Genomic DNA, 25,094 nt, shown 5'->3' with positions numbered 1-25,094 from the left:
ATAGAAATCCTTAGGGCTAGTTATTGTCTAATATTATAAATGAGGAACCTGAAGCTCAGAGAGATAAGGCAACTTGGCCAAGGATCCGCAGGTAGCTGGTTTACAGTGCAGCAAGATGGTTTCTGCTGCGGTTCCGTGAATAGTAAACTAATGAATAGTAACAGAGGACATGCCTCATCCTCGGCTTCTATAGAGATTTTAGCCCTTCTTTCAAGATCAATGGGAAGGCGCTTAACAAATACAACCAGGCGAAACCCAAGAAAGTGTTTCACAAGCTTTCCTCTTTGTGAGCTGCACGAGGTCCTATCACTAGGGGGCACCCTCCAAGACAAAGAGAATCGACCTGTTCTGTTTCCATTGCTTTTCCTGCAAAAGCTAGACACGTGACTTCCCAGCTCTCCTTTTGTCTCAGGGCACCAACATCCAAAGAAAGATACAAAAGCCCCATATTTTTCCGTTAAAAAAAAAATAATAATAGTAAGTTAGACTTTCAGTATTTGTGAGTGGAATAAAAAAGAGCTTGGTTTCTTAGAACTGTATCAGCATAGACCTCGGCAGAAGCCTCCCCGCCTCCAACAGGCGAGGTTCCGTCCCGCTGCTATACTGAGCATCAGTAGGTCCATCAGGTCTTCCTTGTTTTCTTTGTAGACCACGAGGCTCAGGTTCGGCTGGGTTTAATGATTAACAGCTGGTATTTGAACATGTGGTTCTGCGAGGCTTTGGCAAGCAGGCATACACTAATGGGAGTTTGCTCAACTGCTAAGGCACGCAGACAAATCCGAGTTCTCCAGCAATCTCTCTGGGCATCATTTTTTTTTTTTTTTTTTTAAGACACAGTAAAATAAGACAAAAATAGCAGTCAACTCGACCGACGAACATTTTTGTTATGCCGAGATTTTAAGGGCCTTGCGGACATGCTCCACAAAGAGACAAGGTTGCATAACATTGGGAACCAGTTAAAGTAAATATTAAAGTGAGCGTTACCTGCATAAGTTCATGTAGAGGAGGATGAAGACTATTTTGGAGGAAGAAAAACACTCTTGCTGAGAATGCGGCAAACAAGCAAACAAAATGTTCTCAGGTATGATTTTGAAAATTCTTATTTAAGATTTCTCCCAAGCAATTATCCTTTTTCTACCACTGGGGCTTTAGATTTTTTTTTTTTTTTTTACAATGGAGAGTGATTGGTTTATTAAAATTTGTCTGACCTGACATTTTAGAAGTTTATATCTCTAATCAGTTTGAGAGAAGATGCAGAATGAAAGAAGACTAATCATTTGTAATCAATGACAAATATTTTGCAAATTAAAAAGGTTTTCAAGATCAATATTAAAAAATAAGCCTTGGGGCTCCTGGATGGCTCGGTGGGTTAGGGCCTCTTGCCTTCGGCTCTGGTCATGATCTCAGGGTCCTGTGATCGATCCAGCCCCGCATCAGGCTCTCTGCTCAGCGGGGAATCTGCTTCCCCCTCTCTCTCTGCCTGCCTCTCTGCGTACTTGTGCTCTCTGTCAAAAAAAAAAAAAAAAAAAAAGTCTTGATTTTTCTCACTGATGGTCGGTTTTTTATAGAAGAGTTAAATCAGTACTTTGTGGGGATGAGTACATTTATGGATGACCAAGACAGTCTATGAATATATTTGCAGCAGAATTTTTAAAATGGGAAACTTCGTAAGTAGAAAATCGTTTGGCGCTCAACAGCTATAGAGACTTCAGCGATGGAAAGTAAGGAAGCAATTTGTAAGGGAAAATAAAAGTGGAAAAATTGGAGTTGGGAAAGGGTCAGATGATGGCAGTGAGAAATCTCTGGTTAATGGTGAGGGGCAGGTAGGATGGGGGCGGGGGTGGGGAGGAAGCAAAGATGAGGGGTGTAATCTCCCCTGTCAGTTCTGGGTTCTTCAGAACTAGGAAAGTGTTGAACTCTACACACAACCATGCTGAAGCATGTCCTGGGATGTGGGGAAAGTAAAATTCAGCATTATGGTAAGAACCCTGGAAACACTATGGAATTAACCACTCTCTCCCTCCCTATGTCTTGTAAACGCTGATGGCAGTAAGCTAATTATAAATTCACATTTTATGTTTTAAACACATGCACATTTTTCTCTTTGTAGGGTGATTTTATTATATCAAGTGGTACATTTCATTTTATTTGCCTCAGTTTCTGGTGGTAAGTAGAGCTTAATCTTAGGTATGAATTGGAAAGAGCTTGGTTCCCTGACTTGAAAACTAGGAAACAAAAGGGATTGATCCCAGGGACGGAAATCACATCAAGGTCCCATGCCATCTGTTCCAGGGAAGGACAACATAGTTTTATTTTTCACTTAAGGCTCTGGGGGTTTTCAAAACAGGGGAGGCAAATGAGGTGCAGGAACTCTTCATAATAGCAGTAATCTATATGTATGTCTATATACACATCTGTACCTATATTTATATCCAAATCCATATCACTTATACTAGTTTGGTGGTAATTAGTACTTGCTTTGCACCAAGAGGTGGGATGTGTGGGCAGTGGGAGTATTTTGAGCTGTCAATAAACTTCATTAAGGGATGGGGGGACTGCTGTACAGTTCGTTGGAAGCAACACAGAACTTGGTGGGGGGCAGGTTTCTGTTAACCTCCAGGTCATTCTTGGCTAGCTGCCAATTTCGGAGAAAATTATGCTATCTGCAGAGGTTGTAATTGGGTAATTTAGAAGGTGTATGTGGTGGGTTTTGAGCAGAGTCTGTGGCAGTGATCCTTGACTCCTTTTTCCCCATAAATCCATGGAGACTATATTCTCAGAATAATGTCTTTAAAGGCATAAAGTAAAAATACACAGGATTACCAAGAAAATCAAGTATATTGCAATATAGTTAATTAATGTGTTTAAAAAAAAACACCCCAAACTCTGATATAAAAATAGATGTGCTTTGTATTAACACATGATGTAACAAGATTTAGTGGTTAAAATCTTAGTGGTCTAAAATTTTAGTGGTCTAAAAACTTTAGTGGTCTAAAAATGCAGAGTAATAATTACTACCAAACTAGTCATGAGGATAATGGTATTTTAAGGTATCTGCAGGTAGTATTTTCTTTTTAAATCTTATAATTGTACTATGACAAAGTTGCAGATACTGTGAACACTATGTGCTTTGTTACTTACATTAACAAGAGAAGTCTATGCCACATTTCAGTTAGAGGTTAGAGAAAATAAAGTTGGAATTTTCCCCATCCAAGGCCATGGGCTACCTAAATCCTGTAAGCCTCTAGTGATAATTTTCACTGCTCCCTACTTACATATTTTCCTATATATTTGTTATGTTGGTTATTGCTACAATAAGTGTTTGAGTTATATTTTATCCTCCCAAAGTATTTCATTTTTACAAAATCTGTATGTATACATTTACATATATAGTATGCATATAGTAAATATATATGAAAGATATTAAGAAGACCATGGGTCGTATAGTAGTACTTCTTAATAGGAATATACAAAGATTAAAAACTACAACCTTTTATTCAGTGACTAAATAATAATGACCCAAAGAGTCATAATCTGGAATATTAGCTATTTCTTCCTAGAAACAGAAAAAAAATTAATCTTATGCACTTTAGCTTTAAAAGAAAAAAATACAAACCTGTGTGTGGTTTCAGTTAGAATGGGATTCAGTTATTTTTCTGAGTGTCTAAAGTTCCTGTTACTAAACTGGCCCATTTAAAATAGTAATATGATACCATATATCACATCCAGGGCCATTGAGCACTATTGAAAAGTGATCAGTCTGGATCCTTTGTTTCGTATAAACATGGAGTTTCAACAAGCAAGCAGCAGGGAAAGGAAAAAGCAGGTGGCCCAGTCCAGACTTGTATGCAACGCTAAAGAACATTTTGGGCCAGTAAAGCTCTGTGCAATTATTCAGTCACCCACAAAGCTCCCGTGTCTCCCAGACAACCCCCATCCGCACCATTCCATTAAGGCAAACGTGCCATTTTGTGATTTCCTTTTCTGTCTGAGGCTTCTCACCCAATAAACTACCATAAAAGTATTGATTGCTCTGATTTCCAAGGTCAGGCATATTTTCTGTTATGTAGATCTGCTCTGCTGGCCTTTGTGAGATTATTTTCTAATCAGATACGTGCAACTAAAATCCAAAATAAGGCGTGCGGTGTATTACATCACAGACTGTGTGACTGAGCTGTTGACAGACACCTGCTTCGAAGGAGGAGACATCACTACCGTCTTCACGCCAAGCGCCAGGCAATGCCAGCTCGTCTGCACCCACCACCCACGCTGTTTGCTTTTCACCTTCATGGCTGAATCGTCTTCTCAAGATCCTACCAAATGGTAAATGTTTGCATTTCTACATAGCAGAAATAGTTTTTACATGAAGATTACTTACCAATGAGTATTCATCTACCATTTTATAAAATGTACGGTCAATAGTTGGAAAACATACTGTCTGCAACTGAAATACAAAATACTACAGAAAAAAAGGATGGTGTTTTGGCAGATAAGGGAGGAGCAGATGTGCCCCTCAGTGTGGACTTTCCAACTTCTCTGTGGTCTAGATTTTAATGGTGCACTTTCTCTGTTATTTATTTCCACTTTTATGCCTCTTAATCATTTTGTTCTTTGCTTTTTGATTGATTATTGATGTTGGATGTTATTTAAACTGGTGCTTTTCCCTCAATTATTTTATTAGGAGATAAATATTTGTAATGGTAATTTCAAAGAATAGTACAGTAGTCCCCTGACACCACCAAAACTTTTGCCATTTCTTCCCTATCTACCTCTCTTTCTATCATCTATCTAATCTATCTGTTTTACCACTTGAATTAATTTGAAGACATTGTAACATTTCACCCCTAAATATTTCAGCATACATTTTCCTATACAAAAAACATGTAATTTTAACAAGAATCCCTTTATATCATCTCAGTTGTCCCCCAAATATAATTTATAGCTATTAACCAGAATCTTCTCCAGGTTCACAAATTGCATTTATTGGTTTTATGTCTATAATATGGTTTTATTTTTACTTTTTTAAAGATTTTATTTATTTGAGAGAGTGAGTGAGAGAGAGCATGAGAGGGAGAGGGTCAGAGGGAGAAGCAGACTCCCCACTGAGCTGGGAGCCCAATGAGGGACTCGATCCCAGGACTTTGGTTTCATGACTCCAGCCGAAGGCAGTCACTTAACCAACTGAGCCACCCAGGTGCCCAAGAGTTACATTTTTTAAATTTTAGGACATTCCACCCACGACTTTTGTTTCCATGTTGAACCTGAAAATTCAGTAACAAAGCTTTACTATAGAATTAAGTTATCAACATCTTTGTGTCTTATTGCCACATTCATAGATACTTACATAGTACCCAGAACTCATGAAATTACTATTCTAGAATCTAGAGCAGAGCTTGGCAAACTTTTTCTTGACAAGGCAGGGAATAGTTTGGGCTTTACAGGTCAAAAAGCAAAATCAAGAATATTACTTAAGTACTCATATAACCATTTAAAATGTAACCATTTAAAAATATAGAAACCATTCTTGCTCATGGGCCAGACAAAACAGGTGGAGGATTGTCTCACCAACAGGCCAGAGTTCACCCACTCCCGTTTCCAGGTAGTAGGGAATACAATATGTGATCTTTTAAGTGTAGGAATGTTGGAATGAGAAACAAATTTTCAGTTTTGCCAAGAAAATATTTGTTTTGGCAGGAGATAGAGGAATTTGTTTCTTTCTCTTTGACTTTCTGTGTGCTGGCTTTTAAGATCCATTCTTTTATTATTATTATTTTTTAAAGATTGTATTTATTTATTTGACAGACAGAGCTCACAAGTAGGCAGAGAGGCAGGCAGAGAGAGAGGAGGAAGCAGGCTCCCTGTTAAGCAGAGACGAATGTGGGGCTCCATCCCAGTACCCTGGGATCACGACCGGCCGGAGCCTAAGGCAGAGGCTTAATCCACTGAGCCACCCAGGAGCCCTAAGATCCATTCTTTTAAAATGTAAATTCTCATGCAGTAATTTTTTTTTTTAAAACAGGTTTACTTGTATCCTGAAAGACAGTGTAACAGAAACACTGCCAAGGGTGAATATGACAGGAGCCATTTCTGGATATTCTTTCAAGCAATGCTCACACCAAATAAGTGGTAAGTTGTCTTATTAGAATTTGTAAATACTAGTTACTGGGATGTATATGTATATGTATATGTATATGTATAGTCGTATCACATATGGTTTTATAACTATAAAACAAAACCCTGCTGTATGGTCATAGAGGCCCCAAATGAAGTTAGTTCCTTCAGTGTAGAATAAAAACTAAGCATGCATATCCTCCCCATTCATTAAAATTTACACAATAAAAGGACATGATCTTACTACATTAGTCCTCACCATTCATTTATTGTCTTTCTCTTTCCCAGTTTAAAGTTTTATATAAAAGTCCTTATTAAACATATGACTTCAAATCAAAAGAGCAAGATGACACTTGTCTTTTTTTTTTAAAGATTTATTTATTTATTTATTTATTTATTTATTTATTTATTTGATACAACGAGAGAGATCACAAGTAGGCAGAGAGGCAGGCAGAGAGAGAGGAGGAAGCAGGCTCCCTGCCGAGCAGAGAGCCCGATACAGATACAACGAGAGAGATCACAAGTAGGCAGAGAGGCAGGCAGAGAGAGAGGAGGAAGCAGGCTCCCTGCCGAGCAGAGAGCCCGATGCGGGGCTCGATCCCATGACCCTGAGATCATGACCTGAGCCGAAGGCAGAGGCTTTAACCCACTGAGCCACCCAGGCGCCCCTGCACTTGTCTTAATAGTGAAAAGATTCCTGGATAGTTTAGTCAATCAGTCAGAGGGTTAAAAGAGATCAGAGAGGCCAGGGCAGAAAACTGAAACAGTGGTTTACAAGTTTACATTGTTGCAATATAAGAAGGACATTGGCATTGTTTTGCGGCTTCCACCTCAGGGTGGAAATTAAGCAGATTAAGATGAAAACAAAGGACTTCTGAGGAACAGTGGCAGTAATTGTGGAAAGAGTAAATCAGGAGGGACAGTTGCTAAGGTAGCATTATTCCGGTTGCCCCTGGAGTCTGGAAGATTGCCATTTTCTGCTTTTGTTTCCAGCTTGCAACAAAAAGGTGTATGCGGGCTTGGACATGAAAGGCATGAACTATAATGGCTCGATCGCTAGGAATGTTCAGGAATGCCAAGAGAGGTGTACAAATGATGTGCACTGTCACTTTTTCACATACGCAACAAGCCAGTTTCCCAGCGCAGAGCATCGGTGAGTGAGCAATGGGCTGAGCCCAAGGACAGTAAGTAGATCATTACATTATCCGATGAAAAACATGTATTGCATGGACACATTTCTTCATTGACAGTTTTGAGAGTTATAATTGGTCTGACTATGCCATTCCTGGCCTAAAAGATTATAGAACCAAAAGGAAAAACCCGCTCAGTCTTCTCTAAATGAAAGTTTCTTACCTAAGACAAAATAACTGAAACCCATGTGAAGTGTTTTAAAATCTTTCCCATATTGGATTTTGAAATATTCCAGAGATAAATGGGTAGGATATAAAAATGACTTGATCTCAAATGATGAATCTCTGTTCTCTTTTAAAAAAAAGTTTAGGGAAAAAATGTCACTGACTTTTATATTTAGAAATATTTGCGATGTTTTTGAGTTCTATGGTAAATTATACTTATCTAGAATCCAAAAGAGAGAAAGAGAAATAAGTTCAAATGACTAATATTTGCATTTACCTTTGGGTTTTAACATTGCCACTCTCCATATTCACAGCAAGGACATGAGTGCAAAGCAAATAAAGCAATAGAGATTTATCTCAAAAACAATGATAAAACCCTCAAGTTAATAAGCAAGCTTTCATGGTTTGTATTTAGCTTAGTTCATATATCTTTTTACATATTTTATATCTAAGACTTAACACCATGGGGACAGCAAGCCAGGGACTTGGGAGTTGCTGAGCATTATAAACAAGTTAAACTGCTAAAATTGAGAAGGGCTTGAGAATTCATTACTTCCCACCTGCTACTCTTTAGCCATCCTTCCTCCGAAGCTGGCATTTTCGTGATGAAAAACAAAGTTGACAAAATTCACAGGCCCACCAGGTCTTGGCAGAGCAAGGACTGAAGTCCAGCTGTCCAGTTCTCAGATCCATGCTTTTCATAGCGATCCTTTAGCTGTAATGCCCAGGCAGTGTCTACATTGGAATTTCTTATCACCTTACATGTTTTCCTACTTGTATTTAAAAGAGTAAAACATTTTTCCATTTTTGTTTTTATTCAGTAACGTTTGTCTACTGAAGTATACCCAAATGGGGCTACCAACCAGAATAATGAAGCTCGGTTCAGTGGTGTCTGGATTTTCATTGAAGTCCTGTGCGCTTTCTAATCTGGGTAACTATTATTACTTCGTGAGGTGATTTGGCCATTGAATAGTAAGTGCTGATGGTATGTCTGATGGGTGCTCACTGATGAAATGGACCAAATGATCTTTTACCTTCTTCCTGTGAAAAAATTCATTATATCCTATATAATTAGAGCTACATTGGAATTTAAAATAATCACTTTACGTTTCCTCATTTAAAAGAAAAATTTGAAGATCCTGAGATTAAAAAAAAACTTTAAAAAATTGTTATCGAGACTTTATTACTTTAGAGCAATTTTAGGTTTGCTGCAGAGTTGAGGGGAAAGTAGAGATGCCCCATACACCCCTGTCCCCCACCCATGTGCAGACTCCCTCATGATCAATATTCCCCTCCAGAGTGGTATATTTGTTACAGTTGATTAACGTACGTGGACCCATCCTAATCCCCTCAAATCCATGGTTCACTTTCTCATTCACTCTTGGTGTTGTGTATTCTATGGCTTTGGACAATGTCATTACAGGATCATACAGAGAATATCCACTGCCCTCACATTCCTCTGTGCTCAGCCTATTCAACCCTCCCTTGCCCCCTAACTAACTTTTCATATGGCATTTACAAATACGATAACTGGGATTTTACCGATTGTATGGGTGAACTGATTCCTTAAGCATAGTGTCTTCTGTTGTGCAGCTTGCATTAGGGACATTTTCCCTGGTACGGCATTTGCAGACAGTAACATTGACAGTGTCGTGGCTCCAGATGCCTTTGTCTGTCGCCGCATTTGTACTCACCATCCCAGTTGTTTGTTTTTTACCTTCTTTTCTCAAGAATGGCCAAAGGAATCTGAAAGGTAAGGAGTTAAGATTAAGATTAATGTGGTATCTTTGAAAACAACTGCTCAAAATCCATTGTTAACAATTCTGAGCTGCTGCACATTTGATCTAAATGCCCGATAGAGTAGATCGAATTTGCAAAGAAGAATTCCTAGCTCCTCTCTCTTTCTATTCCCAACCTAATGGCCACAAATCCCATGTTAGCAAAGAGTCTTGTTTTCTTTAGCTGGGGGAGGTCCCTGCCTTCAGCAAAGAGAGAGTTGCCTTGCTCTTAGCGGAATGAAGAAAACATGGATGACCATTAAGAGGCAACTTCGTCCAATGCCCAGTTTGAGATCATTGAGCAGAAAAAGCTAGGAATGCCAGTGAGATATCCAATCAATGTGAAGAGAAGGGGAAGTGAAGGCCTATATTAATGAAATTGGGGATAATTGCGGAGGGAGGTTTGACACTTGAGATGGTGTTTCCCTACTGATGGGTATTAATACAGGAAACCATAGTAAAGCATAGGAATTGTCTTTGATCATTAAAGGGTTATCTTTTGGGGTTGCTGCCCCTCCTTAATAAGACTTACTAAAAAAAAAAAAAAAAAAACAAACCCTTAACTCTGCTTCAAAATCTAGGTTCTCTATATTATCTGAATCAGAATTCTCAGAATCCTTGGTATTCGCTTGATTTGGCTGCCCACATGGGGATTGTGTCCCCAAGAGCAATCCAGCAAGGGTAGCCCTCAAGTTCCTTGTCCATCAAGCAAGCCTGGTTTTCCATTGAGCAACTTTCAGAAGTATTAAGTCTGTCACATGAAAATATATCTGTTGCTTTCATTTACTCAACAACGTAATGTAATTTATTCGGTGCCTACTGTATACCAGGCACTGTTCTAAACACCAGGGATACTACTAATGAACTAAACAGATAAAAACCTTGCCCCATTTGGACCAGAGTGAAAGTGATAGAGAAGTAATCAGATTGGGATATATTGTCCACATAGGGCCAATAAGATTTGCTGATGAATTTGATGTCGGCTCTGGAGGAAAGAAAGTCAATGATAGTGCTAAGACTTTTGGCCCAGGGAGCTGAGAGGATGAAAACCCCATCACAGGGATATAGATTTCAAGAGGGAAGAGATGCCTAGTAGACATCCAGAAGTGTTGAATTGGCAATTGGAAAGAGAAATCTGGAACGAAGAAGAGAGGTTTATGTTCTAGATCTGTGTTCAGGTGTTACCAGCGTACATGGTAATCGAAGTGACTGAAACTGAGTGAGAACATTAAAGGACTGAAAGCAGGCAGAGAAGAAAGGGGGTTCAAAGATTGAGCCTTTGGACGTGATAAATGCCACAAATTAGAAAGATGGCTTTGATACCATTGGGTTCATCACTGTTCTTTTTCTTTGTATTCCTTTTATAAAATTCTCAATCAATGTAAGAGGAGTAACACATTGGATCCTCAGTACAGGGTGAGAGAGGGGGATGAACACTACAGGCCAAGACTTGGCTTTTTAAATTTAAATGAATTAAAATTAAATAGAAGTATATATTCATTTCTACAGTTGTATTAGCCACATCCAAGTGCTCACTAGCCACATGTAGCTAATGGCCATTGCCTTGGATGGCACAGACATGGACTATTCCCATCACTGCGGAAAATTCTGTTGGACAGCTCTGCTCTACACTGTGATTTGGGGCTAATGAGGAAAAGTTACTTCCTTCCAGGAAGATGCTCCCTGTGCGGAGTCTGTGTTGGAGTGCATTTATCCCTATCTAAACCAGGAATAAATCTGCCATCCAGAGTCACCCAGCAACTCCGGACGCCAGATTTCTCCGTTAACATGAAAGTGATGGAATGTTTGAGTTGGGCTAGGAGATTTGAAAGAAAGGAGGTAAAGAAGGAAAGTGCTCGGAACACTGACAATAGAACCAGCTCAGAAAATTTTTATGGAAGCAAGTGGTTTCATTTTGAAGATCTGTCTGCCACCTGTGGATGATGGGGTCTGACTCAATGATTTATGAAGAGTACTTGCAAAATGAGAAATTTTTCATTGTTCAGGACCAACATGAATTAATTGCCTTTTGTATGTGCTATAAAAAATGGTTCTTTTCTTTGTTATGTCTTACATGATATATTTACATTACGCCCCCCCCCCCTTTTTTTTACGGTCAGAAATCTTTGTCTCCTGAAAACATCTGAAAGTGGATTACCAAGTACACGCTTTAAAAAGAACAAAGCTCTTTCTGGGTTCAGTCTGCAAAGCTGCAGGCACAGTGTCCCAGGTAAGCTGTGAAAGCACTTTCTCCTGCTCGAGCTCAGCACAGCCAAGGCTGACCAGTGCTGAGGTTTTGTGTCTCATATCTGATCTGTGGTTTGCTACCTAGTGTTTTGTCACTCCTCATTTTACCACGACGCTGATTTCTTGGGAGAAGAACTGGACATTGTTGATGCAAAAGGGCATGAAGCTTGCCAGAAAATGTGTACTGACACCATACGCTGCCAATTTTTTACCTATTCCCCATCTCCAGAATCTTGCAACGGAGGGAAGTAAGACCTATGAAGAGTTATGTAGACACTCTTGTCCCGTCTTCTAGAGGGGTGCGTTATTTTTACACTCTTTTGTTTCCAACTTGCAGGGGTAAATGTTACTTAAAACTTTCTTCAAATGGATCTCCAACTAAAATACTTCATGGGAGAGGAGGCATCTCTGGATATACATTAAGGTTATGTAAAATGGATAATGGTGAGTTTAATGTTACCTGAGGAAAAATACATCTGAAGGAGTTACTCTGTACCAAATATATCATAACAGACAGAGTCATTAATAGCCACAAAGGGGAGAAAATTAGTACGATAACAAACTTAGATGCAATTTTCTCTTATTTTTCCTCTTGTCACCCAGGCTGACCATTTTTTATGGGTAATTATTGGGCCTTAACTAAACTCTGCATTGCCTAGTATTAAATGAATATTTTTTTAAATTTGACACATTTATACAGCTGGTATTTCATGGTGAGACTCAAGTTTAGCCAACGCTTTGATGTTTGATTCTTGTTATGAAGGCCAGTGATCTTCCTTATCATCCTTTAAAATTGAATATCAGCCAGCATTTTGGTTAATCATTCATTTTCTGTCCATTGGCCATGACTTGACTTTTAACTGAAAGATAAATAATTACCATATGTTTGAAAAATTATGTATTTATTAAAAAAATAAAGTAGTTCCTTCTCAGGGCCTTAATTCTCTGATTGCCTACAAGTGTTCTGCATATCTATTATTATTGGCAAAAATTTACAGTAAAACCTTTTTAATTTATAACAATGAGTGTGGTAGGGTAGAAAGGAAATAAAAAGATTGTATACATTAAAGAAGATCTATAATAACATAAAAATTTTAATGGAAATCAGATCAGCCATGGCCAATTCCAGGGGCTAATTTCTAAGCATAGTACCAAGTGCTGGTTTTTAGGCAAACAGACGATCTAAGGGATAGAATCCCTAAGAGGAAAGAATATACCACACTCCTCCCTAAATTACCCATTATGACTTCAGTACTTACTGATTTACATAAAACCATATTTTATACTTGTTGCTTAATGTCCAGTATTATAAAGCACTACAAATTTAAGATTCAACTGAGATTTAGTGACTAAAAAGGAGTGATGATTATACTTTGTAATGGTTTTCAGAGTTTAAAAGTTTTTTTGTGTCAGAATTACTTCTCTACTGAGAAGATGAGTAAATCCTTAACTTCTGAGAAGTTGTCACATAGCATATACCATATTGTGTCCAGTGCTTAACATCCTAACTAGGAAACCGTGCTTTCCTGGGGTGTAGAGGGGTCTGATGGGAATCTTTGGATGGCCCAAGTTCCTTTAAAAAGCCAGCTAATGAAGTTGTATCTCAAATATTCTCTGTTTTCCTCACAATACATTTACCTGAGGCAGAAGGAGCATTTACAATAATTCTGTCATCTGATAAGCACTAGAAGGGCTGCTTGACATTTGGCAGATTTTGTTGTTAGTGATATTGATATAGTTTCTAAAATTGGAATCACACTTACACCTTAAATTGCAGAATCCATTCCCTACCCGCCTTCCTTCTTAGCTTTTTCTCTAATGAATGTATGGATTCTGGTCCGTGAAGGCTACAGTATATATCACGTAGAAATTGATAGCTGAAGCAGAAAATACAAGATAAAGGGAAATAAAATCTTACAACTTTTTAGGTCACCTTCTGAAACTAGATAATTAGATTTTCCTGCACTATACTAGAAGAAATAATACCCTAGTTGGGGGGGGGGATACCTACTGGAGATAGTTATCATGTCTTCCACTGTCCTTGGTCTTCATAACTTCTTGAAGATACATAGCAATTGCTGTAAAAAAAAAAAAGTTTCCTGACACAAAATCTAATGCTAAACACATATCTTCAGCATTTTGTTTAAACTGAGAGACAAAAGGGAATGAACAAGACCTATTACTTATCCCTAAGAAAGACTTTCTTGTTTGTAACGTATTTTAGTTATGGCTTACCTATTAATTTTCCTAAACTTTGCCATTCCTTTCTTGTAAATCATAATGGCTTCCCTGAAATTCCAGAATCTAGTCAAAATCTTCAAAATGTTACTCTGAAACTAATCTCACTCCATCTACTCTCAGGTGAGAACTCTTCTCTCAGCATCCCAGCCTGTTTAGGCTTTCTCAAGCACATCAAGCTATTCCTGCCTCCACATGCACTGGTGTTTTCTCCAAGACTCCTTTTCCTGACTTCTCCTTTGATTTGAAGTCCGCCCCAGGATTATATATCCGTTTTCCTGTTGAGGAAAGAAAGGCCTGGAGAGACTGTTTTACTGACTTTGTGTTTACCCACAAAACCAGGAAGCGGACCATCTAGGACTTGGCTTCTGACTAGTGACTCTCTTGCTAATTTCATACTCCTCTTCTAGCTAAGGCCACGAAGCTTCCCTGATCCTCTGGGCCTTGCTATTCTAAGTGTGGTCTGGGTGTAGCATGTTGAGGTTACCGGTAAACCTGCTAGAAAGAATTGCAGGTATCACCCTAGACTGAAACAGAATCAGTATTTTAAAAAACAATCAGGTGAAAAAATAAAGTAAAAATAAGATAAAAGATAACGCAGTGATCCATATGCACATTAAAATATGAGAAGAATTGCTCTAGAAAACTGTTGTCTATGAGCACCTCATTCCCATTCTACTTGGGCTGCTGGGCCAGATTTGGCCAAGGCTCCCATCAGGAGGGTGGCTGCTCATGTTTGACATCTCAGGAAGTGGAAGTAGAATGGACTGTCCTACCCAGGGCAGCTAAGACAGGAAGAAACAGAGGGGTAAATCAGAATCAAAGTCCTTGAGAGGATGTCCAAGTGTCAACAAGACCCAAAGGCAGAAGCAGCTCAAAAACAGAGGAGTAGCTCAGGTTTGAATGGAACGCAACTGGAGCAGGAAAGACTGGGACCAAACGTCAGCCCGAGGGAAAGAAGATGGGGGGAGTTGGAGAGATGCTGTAAACTGAGTGGAAGGGTATTCTCAAGCTTCAGGGCTGATTGAAATTCAGATTTCTAGGCTCTTCTGTCCAAGTTTCTGATCTATCAGGTCTGAGGGAAGCTCAAGAGGTTGCATCTCTAACAAATTCCCAGCTGATGTGATAGGTCCAAGGGTCACCCTTGACAATGACTTCTTTGAAAGAACCATCAGGGTTTATCATTTGAGGGAGGATAAGACTGCATGCAATACTGGATGAGACTTTCTTTGGGAACATGTAATTACCAGCTGCCTCAGTCATTCAGTTTTCCTGTGTATGCTTCGCTTGCCAACTTGATTACAAAATTTCTTCAAGTTAGCGTCCTGATAAAATATGGAATCGAGGGAAGGTTTTCTCCTCTTTGAACCTGAAGGGACGTAACTACTGATGGAAAAGGAAGATTTAGGAAGCTCCTCATTGCCACCCCTCTGTTGCAGTGTGTACAACCAAAATCAAACCCAGAATTGTTGGAGGAACGGCATCTGTTCATGGCGAGTGGCCATGGCAGATAACTTTGCAGATCACGTCACCGAGCCAGAGACACCTGTGTGGAGGCTCCATCATTGGAAACCGGTGGATACTAACAGCTGCTCACTGTTTCGACGAGTTGGTACCATTCCTGTTTTTATTAGTTCCCCCAGGCTCACACGTATATTAAATCTGTCATTAGCATTTTAGTAAATACTTTAAAAATGCAAATTATCCTATTTGCTAAATTAAATTTCTAGAGTGAAAAAAAGAAATGCAGAAGGGAAGAACCACTTATGGTCTGCCAGTATCAGATGAGGTGTGGAAACATGACGGCATACTATTTCACGTGCCCATTTAAACGCATCCAAATGCCCAGGAGTGTTCTTGTTAGTTCCCATTGGGATATATCTTCTGTGCATTGTCCTGGGCCTCGGGTCCAGAACTAAACACAAGGAGAATTTCCCCTTCTCTAAATCTAATATGTCATTCTCTCTCTCCCTTGCTGCTTCTTCCCCGTCTCTCTTTTCTCTTCCCCCTCCTCCTCTCTCTCTCTCCTCTCCCTATGTTTCTAAATACAGAAGGAAGAGTTCATTATAAATCCTCAAGTTGGAGTCCCTACTTAGGTCAGTTTCAATATTGACCAGACCTAAAAGCTCCATCGGGAGATTATGTGTATCCCAGGGAATTTTAGTTGGCCAAACTTGCTCTTTGTACTTCAGAATTCTCTGAGTTTCCAGGCATGGTATTGTGTGGTTTTTTTGTTTGTTTTTCACCAATATGTAGCATACTCACATTATAACTCACAGATATGTTTGAAGTCCATAGTCTCCTTTACCTTTTTTTTTTTTTTTTTTACCTGTTTCCTATGGGAAAATGGAATACCAGAAAATCCAAGTGAATTTCTCAGGATCACAGCTAATAATGCTAGGGTTGAGACTAGAACCTGGAACTCTTCATGAGAGGGAGATTGAGAGAGAAAAAGAGAGAGTACATGTGTGTGTGTGTTGGGTGAAAAGAGCCTTCATTCATTTTTATGTGTTCATTATAGTATATACTAACCCAGAGCTTTCTATGGGAGGAATATGTGAGTGAAAAAGCTTACTATGCAATCACTCCTTTCCACCTGTAGAAAACATTAGTGATAGGTAATTAGCAATTTGGTAATGGGAATTTCTTATCCTTTTATTGTTTTTTCCTTAGGGTGGAGTCACCTAAAATCTTGCGTGTCTATAGTGGCATTCTAAACCAATCAGAAATTAAAAAGGACACATCTTTCTTTGGGGTTCAAGAAATAATAATTCATGATCAATATGAAGTGGCAGAAAGTGGGTATGATATTGCCTTGTTGAAACTGGAAACTGCAATAAATTACACAGGTATGTTGGAATTTTAAATGGGAAGTTATCAAGAATGATTTCCTAGATGTAATGTTTAACACTTCCAGATTCATGACCTCACCTCAGCAATCTCAAGGCAGTGTGATCGTGAAAGAGAGAGGGTCTGCAAAGCTAGTCTTTTAGTCTGTTAAGACTGGCACTCTTTCCTCATTATTAAAAAAAAAAAAAAAGTAAATAAATTTTATTGTGGGATGTGGGTGAAGAGCTAAGTTTTCTGCAGGTTTTCTCAGATGCACCAAATGACATAACTCTATAAAATATTGGAATATTAAAGGTGATTTATATCTCTCTTTTAGAGACAAAAGGATTGCAGGTCAGAACAAGTAAGCAATTTCTACAGGGTCACAGACCTAGTTAGAGAGATGGAACTCATGGGGAGGGCTGTGCCTTGTCTCCCCCTCATTTCCTCACCCATCTAGTATGTGACGGATAATACTGAACATGAGTGAAAATGAATGGAAATGAGGCAAAACCCAAATATAATAAATAGAGAACACACGACATGATATAAAGCTAAAGAAGAGAGTCTCTCCTGGGAGAGAAGATATATTTTGATTCTGATGACTAAACTATGATTTTTAAAATTTAGATGCTCAGAGGCCCATATGTCTACCTTCCAAAGGAGATAGAAATGTAATATATACTGATTGCTGGGTGACTGGATGGGGGTACAGAAAGTTAAGAGGTAAGAAATGATGTTTCTCAGTGTGCTCCATCCTAAAGGTAAAGAACATAGCTCAGGTTTACCCTTATCTGCTGTATCACGGCATACAGTTAAAATGTGAGTAAAATAATCATGTCCTTCAACTACAGAAAGCATGTTAATAAAAATGAAAGGCAGGGCACCTGCGTGGTTCGGTCAGTTAGGTGTCTGCCGTTGGCTCAGGTCACGATCTCAGGGTCCTGGGATCAATCCCCACACATCGGGCTCCCTGCTCAGCGGAGAGTCTGTTTCTCCCTCTGCCCCTCCTCCTGCACATGCTCTTGGTCTCTCTCTCTCTCTCTTTCTCAAATAAATAAATAAATAAAATCTTTTAAAAAAATGAAAAGGTAAAGTTGCCCAAGTGAGGAGGATCCCACATCTGTTTGATTGGAAATTTTAAACATGACAATCTCATTTAAAGACTAATTATTTTTAATGATGTTTAATGTGAAACCTGGCACTTTTCATGAAATGTCCTGGCCTATTCAGTTATTTTCTCTGGGCTTTAATTCCAGTTAGAGGCATACTTAGTTTTGAACTTAATGTTCACAAATAATCTCTATATTTTGCAATTATAAAAGGTTTATGAGGTAAACCTAATATTTTTTCTAGATTTTTATATAAGTATGATTTTGATTTTAAATTCATACCTTTATATTATATATATATGATGATTCCATTAACAAACCATTTTTTTTTTCAGGCAAAATACAAAATACTCTCCAGAAAGCTAGCATACCCTTGGTGACGACTGAAGAATGCCAGATAAGATACAGAAGGCATAAAATAACGAATAAGATGATCTGTGCAGGCTATAAAGAGGGAGGGAAGGATGCTTGTAAGGTAAGAGTGTTTTCAACTAGTTGAATACATTCACATTAGAATGTTTAATGCATTTTTTTAAGAGAGCGAGAGCGAGCGCATGCACACAAGTGGGGGAAGGGCAGCAGGATAAGGAGAGACTCCCAAGCATGATCCACACAAGGAGCCTGATGCGGGGATTGATCTCACGACCCTGAGATCATGACCTGAGCCAAAATCAAGAGTTGGACACTTAACTGACTGAGCCACCCAGGCACCCCAGAAAGTTTAATGCATTTAAAAAGCAGTCTTCTGGAAACCATGATATATTATTTTATTTACATTGAAGTTTATTGAAGAGCCAAGAACAGAATTTTAAGCAAAATCACTCTGAGGGAAATGTATTTAGATGAGAAGCATCTGAACTCATATGTGCACCTTTTCTTCTTCCTTCTTCACCCCATCACAGGGAGACTCAGGGGGCCCCCTGTCCTGTAAACACAACGAGGTCTGGCATTTGGTGGGCATCACCAGCTGGGGAGAAGGCTGTGGTCAAAGGGAACGGCCGGGGGTTTACACAAACGTGGTTAAGTATGTGGATTGGATTTTGGAGAAAACTCAAGCAGTATGAAAGTGTCTCCACATGCCATTTGACACCTGAAAGGCAAACCAGATTATTTCTGGGAGGAAGGTTTTGTTTGCACTGAAGACAGAGGCTGGGCCGCCATTTTCCTCCACAGGTTATGGTACTGGGATAGTAACGCATTGAAGGGGGTGGGTATTTGTGAGAATGTGCCAAGAGAAACAAATGATCATCTTCAAAACTTCCGTTCTATGATAATCGTTGTTTTCAGCATCTAGTCTCTTGATTTTTGATCACATGTTACTGGGCCAAAGAAATACTCTATGGTGATTTTTTAAAAATTCAAGCATTGATATTAAGATTCAAGAATCAAGTTGTGGCACCAGAGGCTCCGGTAGAGCTGCCAGAAGCAACCACCATAAAAAGATTTGTGAAGTGAGAACTGGGAGCTGGAGAAAATGGGGACAAGGACAGTCACCCTCATTTTGTAAGAATCTGTACTCTGCCTACACAAACATCTTTCTTTTGTGAAAGAAGAACTTGACTGGATTCAATGGCTGGTTTTCAGAATAATCAGGAATTTTTGTCATTTCAATTTTTTTTTTTTTTATGAGAGAGAGAGCAATGGGTGGGGGGTGGGGCAGAAGGGAGGGAGAGAGAGAGAATCTTAAGCAGGCTCCATGCTCAGCACAGAGCCTGATGCAGGATTTGATCCCATGCCCCTGAGATCATAACCTGAGCCAAAATTGAGAGTTGGATGCTCAACCAAGTAAGCCACCCAGGCACCCCTGTCATTTCGGTTTTTAATATGTTTTTAAAGTAGTTTGGGTGGACATGAACCATGAGTGCCTGTGAATGTGGACCCTAGGATTTCTATATGGGAAAGGATTGAAGGCTGTTAATTCATCTGGACGTGGTGTCTTAAGGGAAGAATCTTAAAGTTGTACTTGCCTAGAAAACTACTGGTACATAGATTGTATATTTATTTGGTGTGATTCTGGGTAGGGGAAGCTGATGGAGGTGAGGGAAGCAAGCTAGAGCTTTCCGAAGAGAAGCTGCCATGGTGAGTGTGAGTTTACAAATCTGCATTCGTGGTAATAAAGGGTTTGGACAGAATTCAGTACAAATTCCCTCCAGAGTTCAGGGAAAAAACAATTTGGGAACAAGTGGATGGCTCTTGTAGAGTCTTCTTTATCTTCAAAACAGCTCCCTGTATGCTAAGTGTTGGGGTTTTCCCTCTAGTGCAAGTATTTGGTTATTGTTTCTGATGACTAGACTGTGCACTGGTCCACTGCCGTTTTCAACCTGTGTCAACAACATTACATCTTATCCAGTATGAAAAATACTTAGGGAGCACACTGAACTATGAGGACATAGTGGTAAAGCAAAGTGCTATGTCTTTATCTTCATGGAACCCCAGTCTAGTTAGCATGAACAACAAAAATCAAAGAATGACACTAGTGTAAAACTTCAGTGGGAAGGATGTACAGGGCTCTGTGACAACGGACAGGAAGAAGAGCATTTGGGGCAGTTTCAAAGACTGGGATAAAAATGAGCTTGTGCTGAGGAGGACAAATGAAAAAAAGCAAACAGAACCCCAAATCAAAAAGACCGGGATGGTCTAAAGGGGCCAGATCCAAAACGCTTATAGAGTCAAACAAGACTGGGACTGAGACTGGAGCACCGTTAAAATTACCAAACAGTAGTAATAATTTTCTGATTATCTGCTTATTACCTTAGTAGTCTTGATGTAACCCTTCACGTTATAAAAAAATGGGATATAATTCTTCATAGGAAGAGATCTTCCCTCTACATTCCCCATTTGTGTCTTTTTTGTTGTTCAAAACAAGAGGAAGAGGCATGAAAGGGGGAGGAGACCATGTGTTACTAATCCATTTCTGAATAAATGTTTGCTCTTTAAAAGAGGCAGAGAGAGAAAGATCTTTCTGAAAAGTCTTCCCTGACAAATATTTGAGAAAAACACACACCTTAGTTTTGTCATACTTAACATTGAATATTATCTTAATTTTTGAACAGTATGCATATGCCCATGATTCAGAAATGAAAACACTGGTAGAAGGTATAAAATGTACCTTATACCTATAATGAGAAGTTTCCCTGCCCCACACCAAAAGATTGCACACCCTAACTCTGTTCAGCACTGTTCTCCTTTTCATACTCTGCCTTGGAAATATTTCTGATTGGTACCCAATGGACTTCCTCAGCCTGTATTTTTTACAAAAGTATGGTATTCCAGTGTGGGGATTCCAAACACCAGCCGTCTACTGATAGACACTTAAGTGGTTTTCAATTTTTTCACTCATTCATATGTGGTAAATTTGTAGCATATGTTCCAGAAGTAGAATTGCTGAGAGCAAAACAAAACCAAAAGAGTAAATGCATTTGTAATTTCGATAAATAGTATCCAATTTCTCTCCAAAAACCTTTGGCAATTTTCTCTCCCATTAGCAATATAGCAGAGGGCCACCCTTTGGCTAACTTGATGACATTAAACTTGGGAATTTTTGACAGCCTTATAGTTGGAAAAAGGTGTCTCGATATAGTTTTGTTTTTGTGATTTCCTTAATATAATTGACATTAAATATCACATGTATAAGGTCACCAACTTATTAACAGCTTAATTTTTATTTAAATATTTAGTAGTTACCATGTAGATAAAAATAGAGTATGATCCTTGCAGCCTTAAAACATGGTAAGAATTCTTGCAAGGAAAAAAAAAAACCTTCCAGAGCTTATCTTGTTGAAACTGGACAGTAGCTCAGTATTGTGAAAATATTGGTTAGCTGTCCTTCTTGCAGGTTACAGGCATAGATCTGGTGTGGAAGTAGTGCCTTCCCTGGTTCCAGGGATGGATCCATCCGTCTGTGGCTGAGCAGGTCTAGGCAACTGGCACATGGCCTCCCCTAGCTCCTGGGATAGGCTCAGAGATGTCAGTCTGAGCAACATGTAAGACTTTAATTGTTGAGGGAATGGCTTTCTCCTCCTCCTCCATGTGAATGAGGAAGCACTCATGGCAGCAAATTTGAGAAGTCAGCCCAGGGTCCACTGAGACATGGAGACAGAATGCCCGAAGGCTGAACCAACTCTGGGCTTCCTTATTTCATAGCAGTAAATCAGTCCCCTTTTGTGTTTAAGGCAGTTCAAATTGGGTTTTCTTTTATTTGCAGCTGAAACATTGGGATGCACTGGGACTTAGTGACCTCAAGTATTATTACTACCCTGATTCAATTAACTTTAGCCTATATATATATTAGGCACTTAGAACTGTACTATTTGACAGCACATTGTTTATTTTTTCTTTTAATTTTAGAAGTTCTATTTTCTTGAATAATTTTGGTTGGGACTCTTTATAGAGCCATGTGTCTCTCTGACATGAGTGGTGCTTGGGAAAGCAAGTAAGGAGGCCACACATGGGCCACACCTAGAGCGATTCTCACAGGCCAGCACCCTGGGCACCTGTAGGCTGCCATTATCACAGATTCTAGGAAGTGAACCCAAACTTTGGAATGAGAATCATATACAATATTAAGGCATTTATTTAAGAAAGACTTTGTAAACAACACATTTTGTATTATATATTTTACTCTTAGGGCCCTACCTGTTGCCCAACCTCATTAAAGACTCAGGGTACCTGATCCGTTTTGATGAAGAGACAGCTTTCCCTCTGGGCCTGTTCAGTCCCTCTTCTCTCTTCATCCTCTGGGCTCTACATTGTGTTAACATTCCTTTTTTGTGTGTGCTTTTCCATACCTTACACCAATCTGGGTTAGAATGGCTTTTCCCTTTCCTCACGTGAGAGGATTTTCCACATCCTGGTTGACAGGGACTAGAAGGTCACCTTCAGAGATTTCACCAACCACATGGATGTCCCAGCAGCAGTTACTGGTGGTGGTGTGTTGTCACAGTAGGTTTTGTCAGTGTGCCTTTCTACATGATGTCTGTGGGCGAGCTTGTTCCCCTTGAGAGGGCTTCTCTCCATGTCAGGAAGAGGTGGAGGCCAGCTGTGGTCTGAGCTCTAACCAACTCCGACTCACATTGTGTGCATGTGGTGTCCTTTAATCAGAGAAGTGTGGGCTTCTCTTCCTTCTTGGGAGAACATATTTGCCATTTCCAAGATCATCCCATAGGAATGTACCTGTGTGTGTGTGTGAGAGAGAGAGCAAGAGAGCGAGAAGGACAGAGACAGAGAGCGACAGAGACAGAGAGACAGAGAATGAAATGAATATTTAACAGTCCCCTCGGCTTCACCTCCTCTCTGGGTCTCGAAGCTTCTTCATCTTCACATGTGGTTTTTGTCTTACAGCTTCTGTAACAAATTACAACAAACTGAGTGTTTTAGAACAACAGAAATTTATTCTCTCACAGTTCTGAAGATTAGATGTCCAAAACTGAGGTGTCAGCAGGGCCTCACTCCCTCTGAGGCCACCAGGGGAGGGTCCTTCCTTGCCTCTTCCAGCTGCTGGTAGCCCCAGCTGTTCCCTGGCTTCTGCCTGCCTCCCCCCTGATCTCTGCCTCTGGCCCCACATGGCCTCCTCCCCTTTGTCTCTTCCCCTATTATAAGGATGCCAGTCATGTTGGATTAAGAGTCCCAACCTTCCGTGTAAAATAGTATATAATTTACTGTCATTGTCCATTTAAACCAAGTGTTCAGAGAAGAGACTATTCAAATGACTCATGCGGTAACTGGCACGAAGCATATCCAATAAATGACTTCTCTCCCTTTTGTCCTTGGGGTATCAGGTAATTTTGTGATGAATGTAATAATAAATGGTGGGATTTCCAGATGGAGATTATAATTGTGTATGTACGTGTTTGTTTTACCTAAAAAGATGTCAACTTTTATCTACGGAGGCAGCTTTCCCACTTCATCCAACACCCCCCAGTGAACAGGTACACACTTTCGTAACCACAAGATACTTTCAAAGAACACTGTGCTGTGCACAGGCAGGAATTTCTAAATTTGGTGAGGATTTGTAGGTAATATCAATGCTTGGATACTCTCAAAAGAACAGCCAGGGCAGCGCTCGTGATCTTGGCCGGAAAGGCACCTTAACAAAGTAAATAAAAATATGAAACCTTGGTCCTTACATGGAAAACAGTATCAACCACAAAGTAGGGGTTTTTTTTTGACAAGTCTCTGCTGCCACAATTAAAATAATTAGCCCCATTATAAAAAATGGTAAAGCAGTGAAGAGGAATCAGGGCCGGAAGTTCCTTTCTCAGGAGTATCTACATAATCACACGATTAATTTGGATTTGGCTTGGAGGATCTGGATATATTTTTCAAGTCATTCCTTCACTTAGTTGAGGGAAGGATTAATAAAGCTATTTTAGAGTGATATTTCTGCATCATCTGTATTTCAACGTGTAGAGTGGTAGCAATCAAGGTAAGACTATTTTCCCAGACTCGAAAGTTAATTTTCCTTTATTCAGAGTCTACTTTGTAAATGAGAAACGGAATGAAAATCTCAGGTGTGACTGGCAGCCTTAACGTTCTGACATCAGTATGTGAGTTTAACAACATATTGATGACTTGTTATGAAAACGGTCTGCAGCTCCATTAGAGCTCAGGCACTCAATGTGCTCATCCATCCAATTTATCTGAATTCCAGGCATTTTACATTGATATCTATGTTTCCAGTCCCTCCCCCCACCTCCCTGCCCTGCGGTACTCAGGGTATTAAATCCCATGTGAAGAAAGTCGTCTCTGCTGCCCTGCGGGATGCATTAGAAAGAAACAGGTTTCTAAGATGCCACATGTTACCCACAGGCATTTTACATTTAGCTGCTCTTCTGCGTGCTCCCATGGCATCGACACTGAAGACATTTCAGTGGATGTGTGTTCTCCTCTCTCCCTCCTCCAAACTCCAGCAGCTTCTAGTTCAGTGTTGGGGAATACTGTATTTGGAAACAAACTTCTTGAGCAGCCTTTTAAGCAATCCCATGGAAGGGGTGACCATAAGGCTATCCCATCATGATCATTTCGTTCTATCCCCAAAGAGTTAAAATGGACGTTCTAGAGTTAAGCGGAGAGCTTGTTAAATGGATATCCTAAACCTGAGATTCAGTAGGCCCAACAATCAGTGATTCATATTGTTAATAATATCATTTGATTAACCGAAATGAGAAAAAGAATACAAATAAGGAATTCCAATCTCTACCTCTTCCGGAGTGCCTGCTACATGGTGCACGCTGTTCCATGTACTTTACCCCTCTTACCGCCTCGTACCCCTTATTACCACCAGGTATGAGACGGTATTATAATTTCCATTACAACATAATATAATGTTACTTGTTTTTACAGGGAAAAAAACCCCATCAGCTGGTACATATTTTCAGCTTAATTCTCCATCGTCCCACTAGATGGCACTTTGATACCTCTTCTTG

At 39.6% G+C, this 25,094-nt stretch overlaps 1 protein-coding gene across 2 annotated transcripts; it reads left to right on the top strand.

Annotated features, from left to right (window-relative positions):
* Window positions 1-750: 750 nt before the first annotated feature.
* Window positions 751-20,605, top strand: F11 (coagulation factor XI). Of its 2 annotated transcripts, XM_080795223.1 has the most exons (15): window positions 751-1,081; window positions 2,111-2,166; window positions 4,161-4,323; window positions 6,020-6,126; window positions 7,105-7,264; window positions 8,288-8,397; window positions 9,060-9,219; window positions 11,365-11,474; window positions 11,577-11,739; window positions 11,829-11,935; window positions 15,169-15,337; window positions 16,403-16,578; window positions 17,189-17,284; window positions 18,006-18,145; window positions 18,573-20,605. In XM_080795223.1, the coding sequence occupies exons 1-15, from the start codon at window positions 1,050-1,052 to the stop codon at window positions 18,732-18,734; spliced, it is 1,911 nt and encodes a 636-aa protein (XP_080651349.1). In that variant the 5' UTR covers window positions 751-1,049; the 3' UTR covers window positions 18,735-20,605. The 2 variants fall into 2 exon arrangements, with proteins under 2 accessions (XP_080651349.1, XP_080651350.1); XM_080795224.1 differs by lacking the exon at window positions 2,111-2,166 and having other exon boundaries at window positions 962-1,081.
* The last annotated feature ends 4,489 nt before the right edge of the window (window positions 20,606-25,094 follow it).

The sequence above is a fragment of the Martes martes genome (assembly GCF_963455335.1).
Source record: "Martes martes genome assembly, chromosome: 2".
Lineage (NCBI taxonomy): Eukaryota > Metazoa > Chordata > Mammalia > Carnivora > Mustelidae > Martes > Martes martes.
The sequence above is the reverse complement of the archived record's forward strand: the minus strand, read 5'-3'. Positions and strand labels throughout refer to the sequence as shown.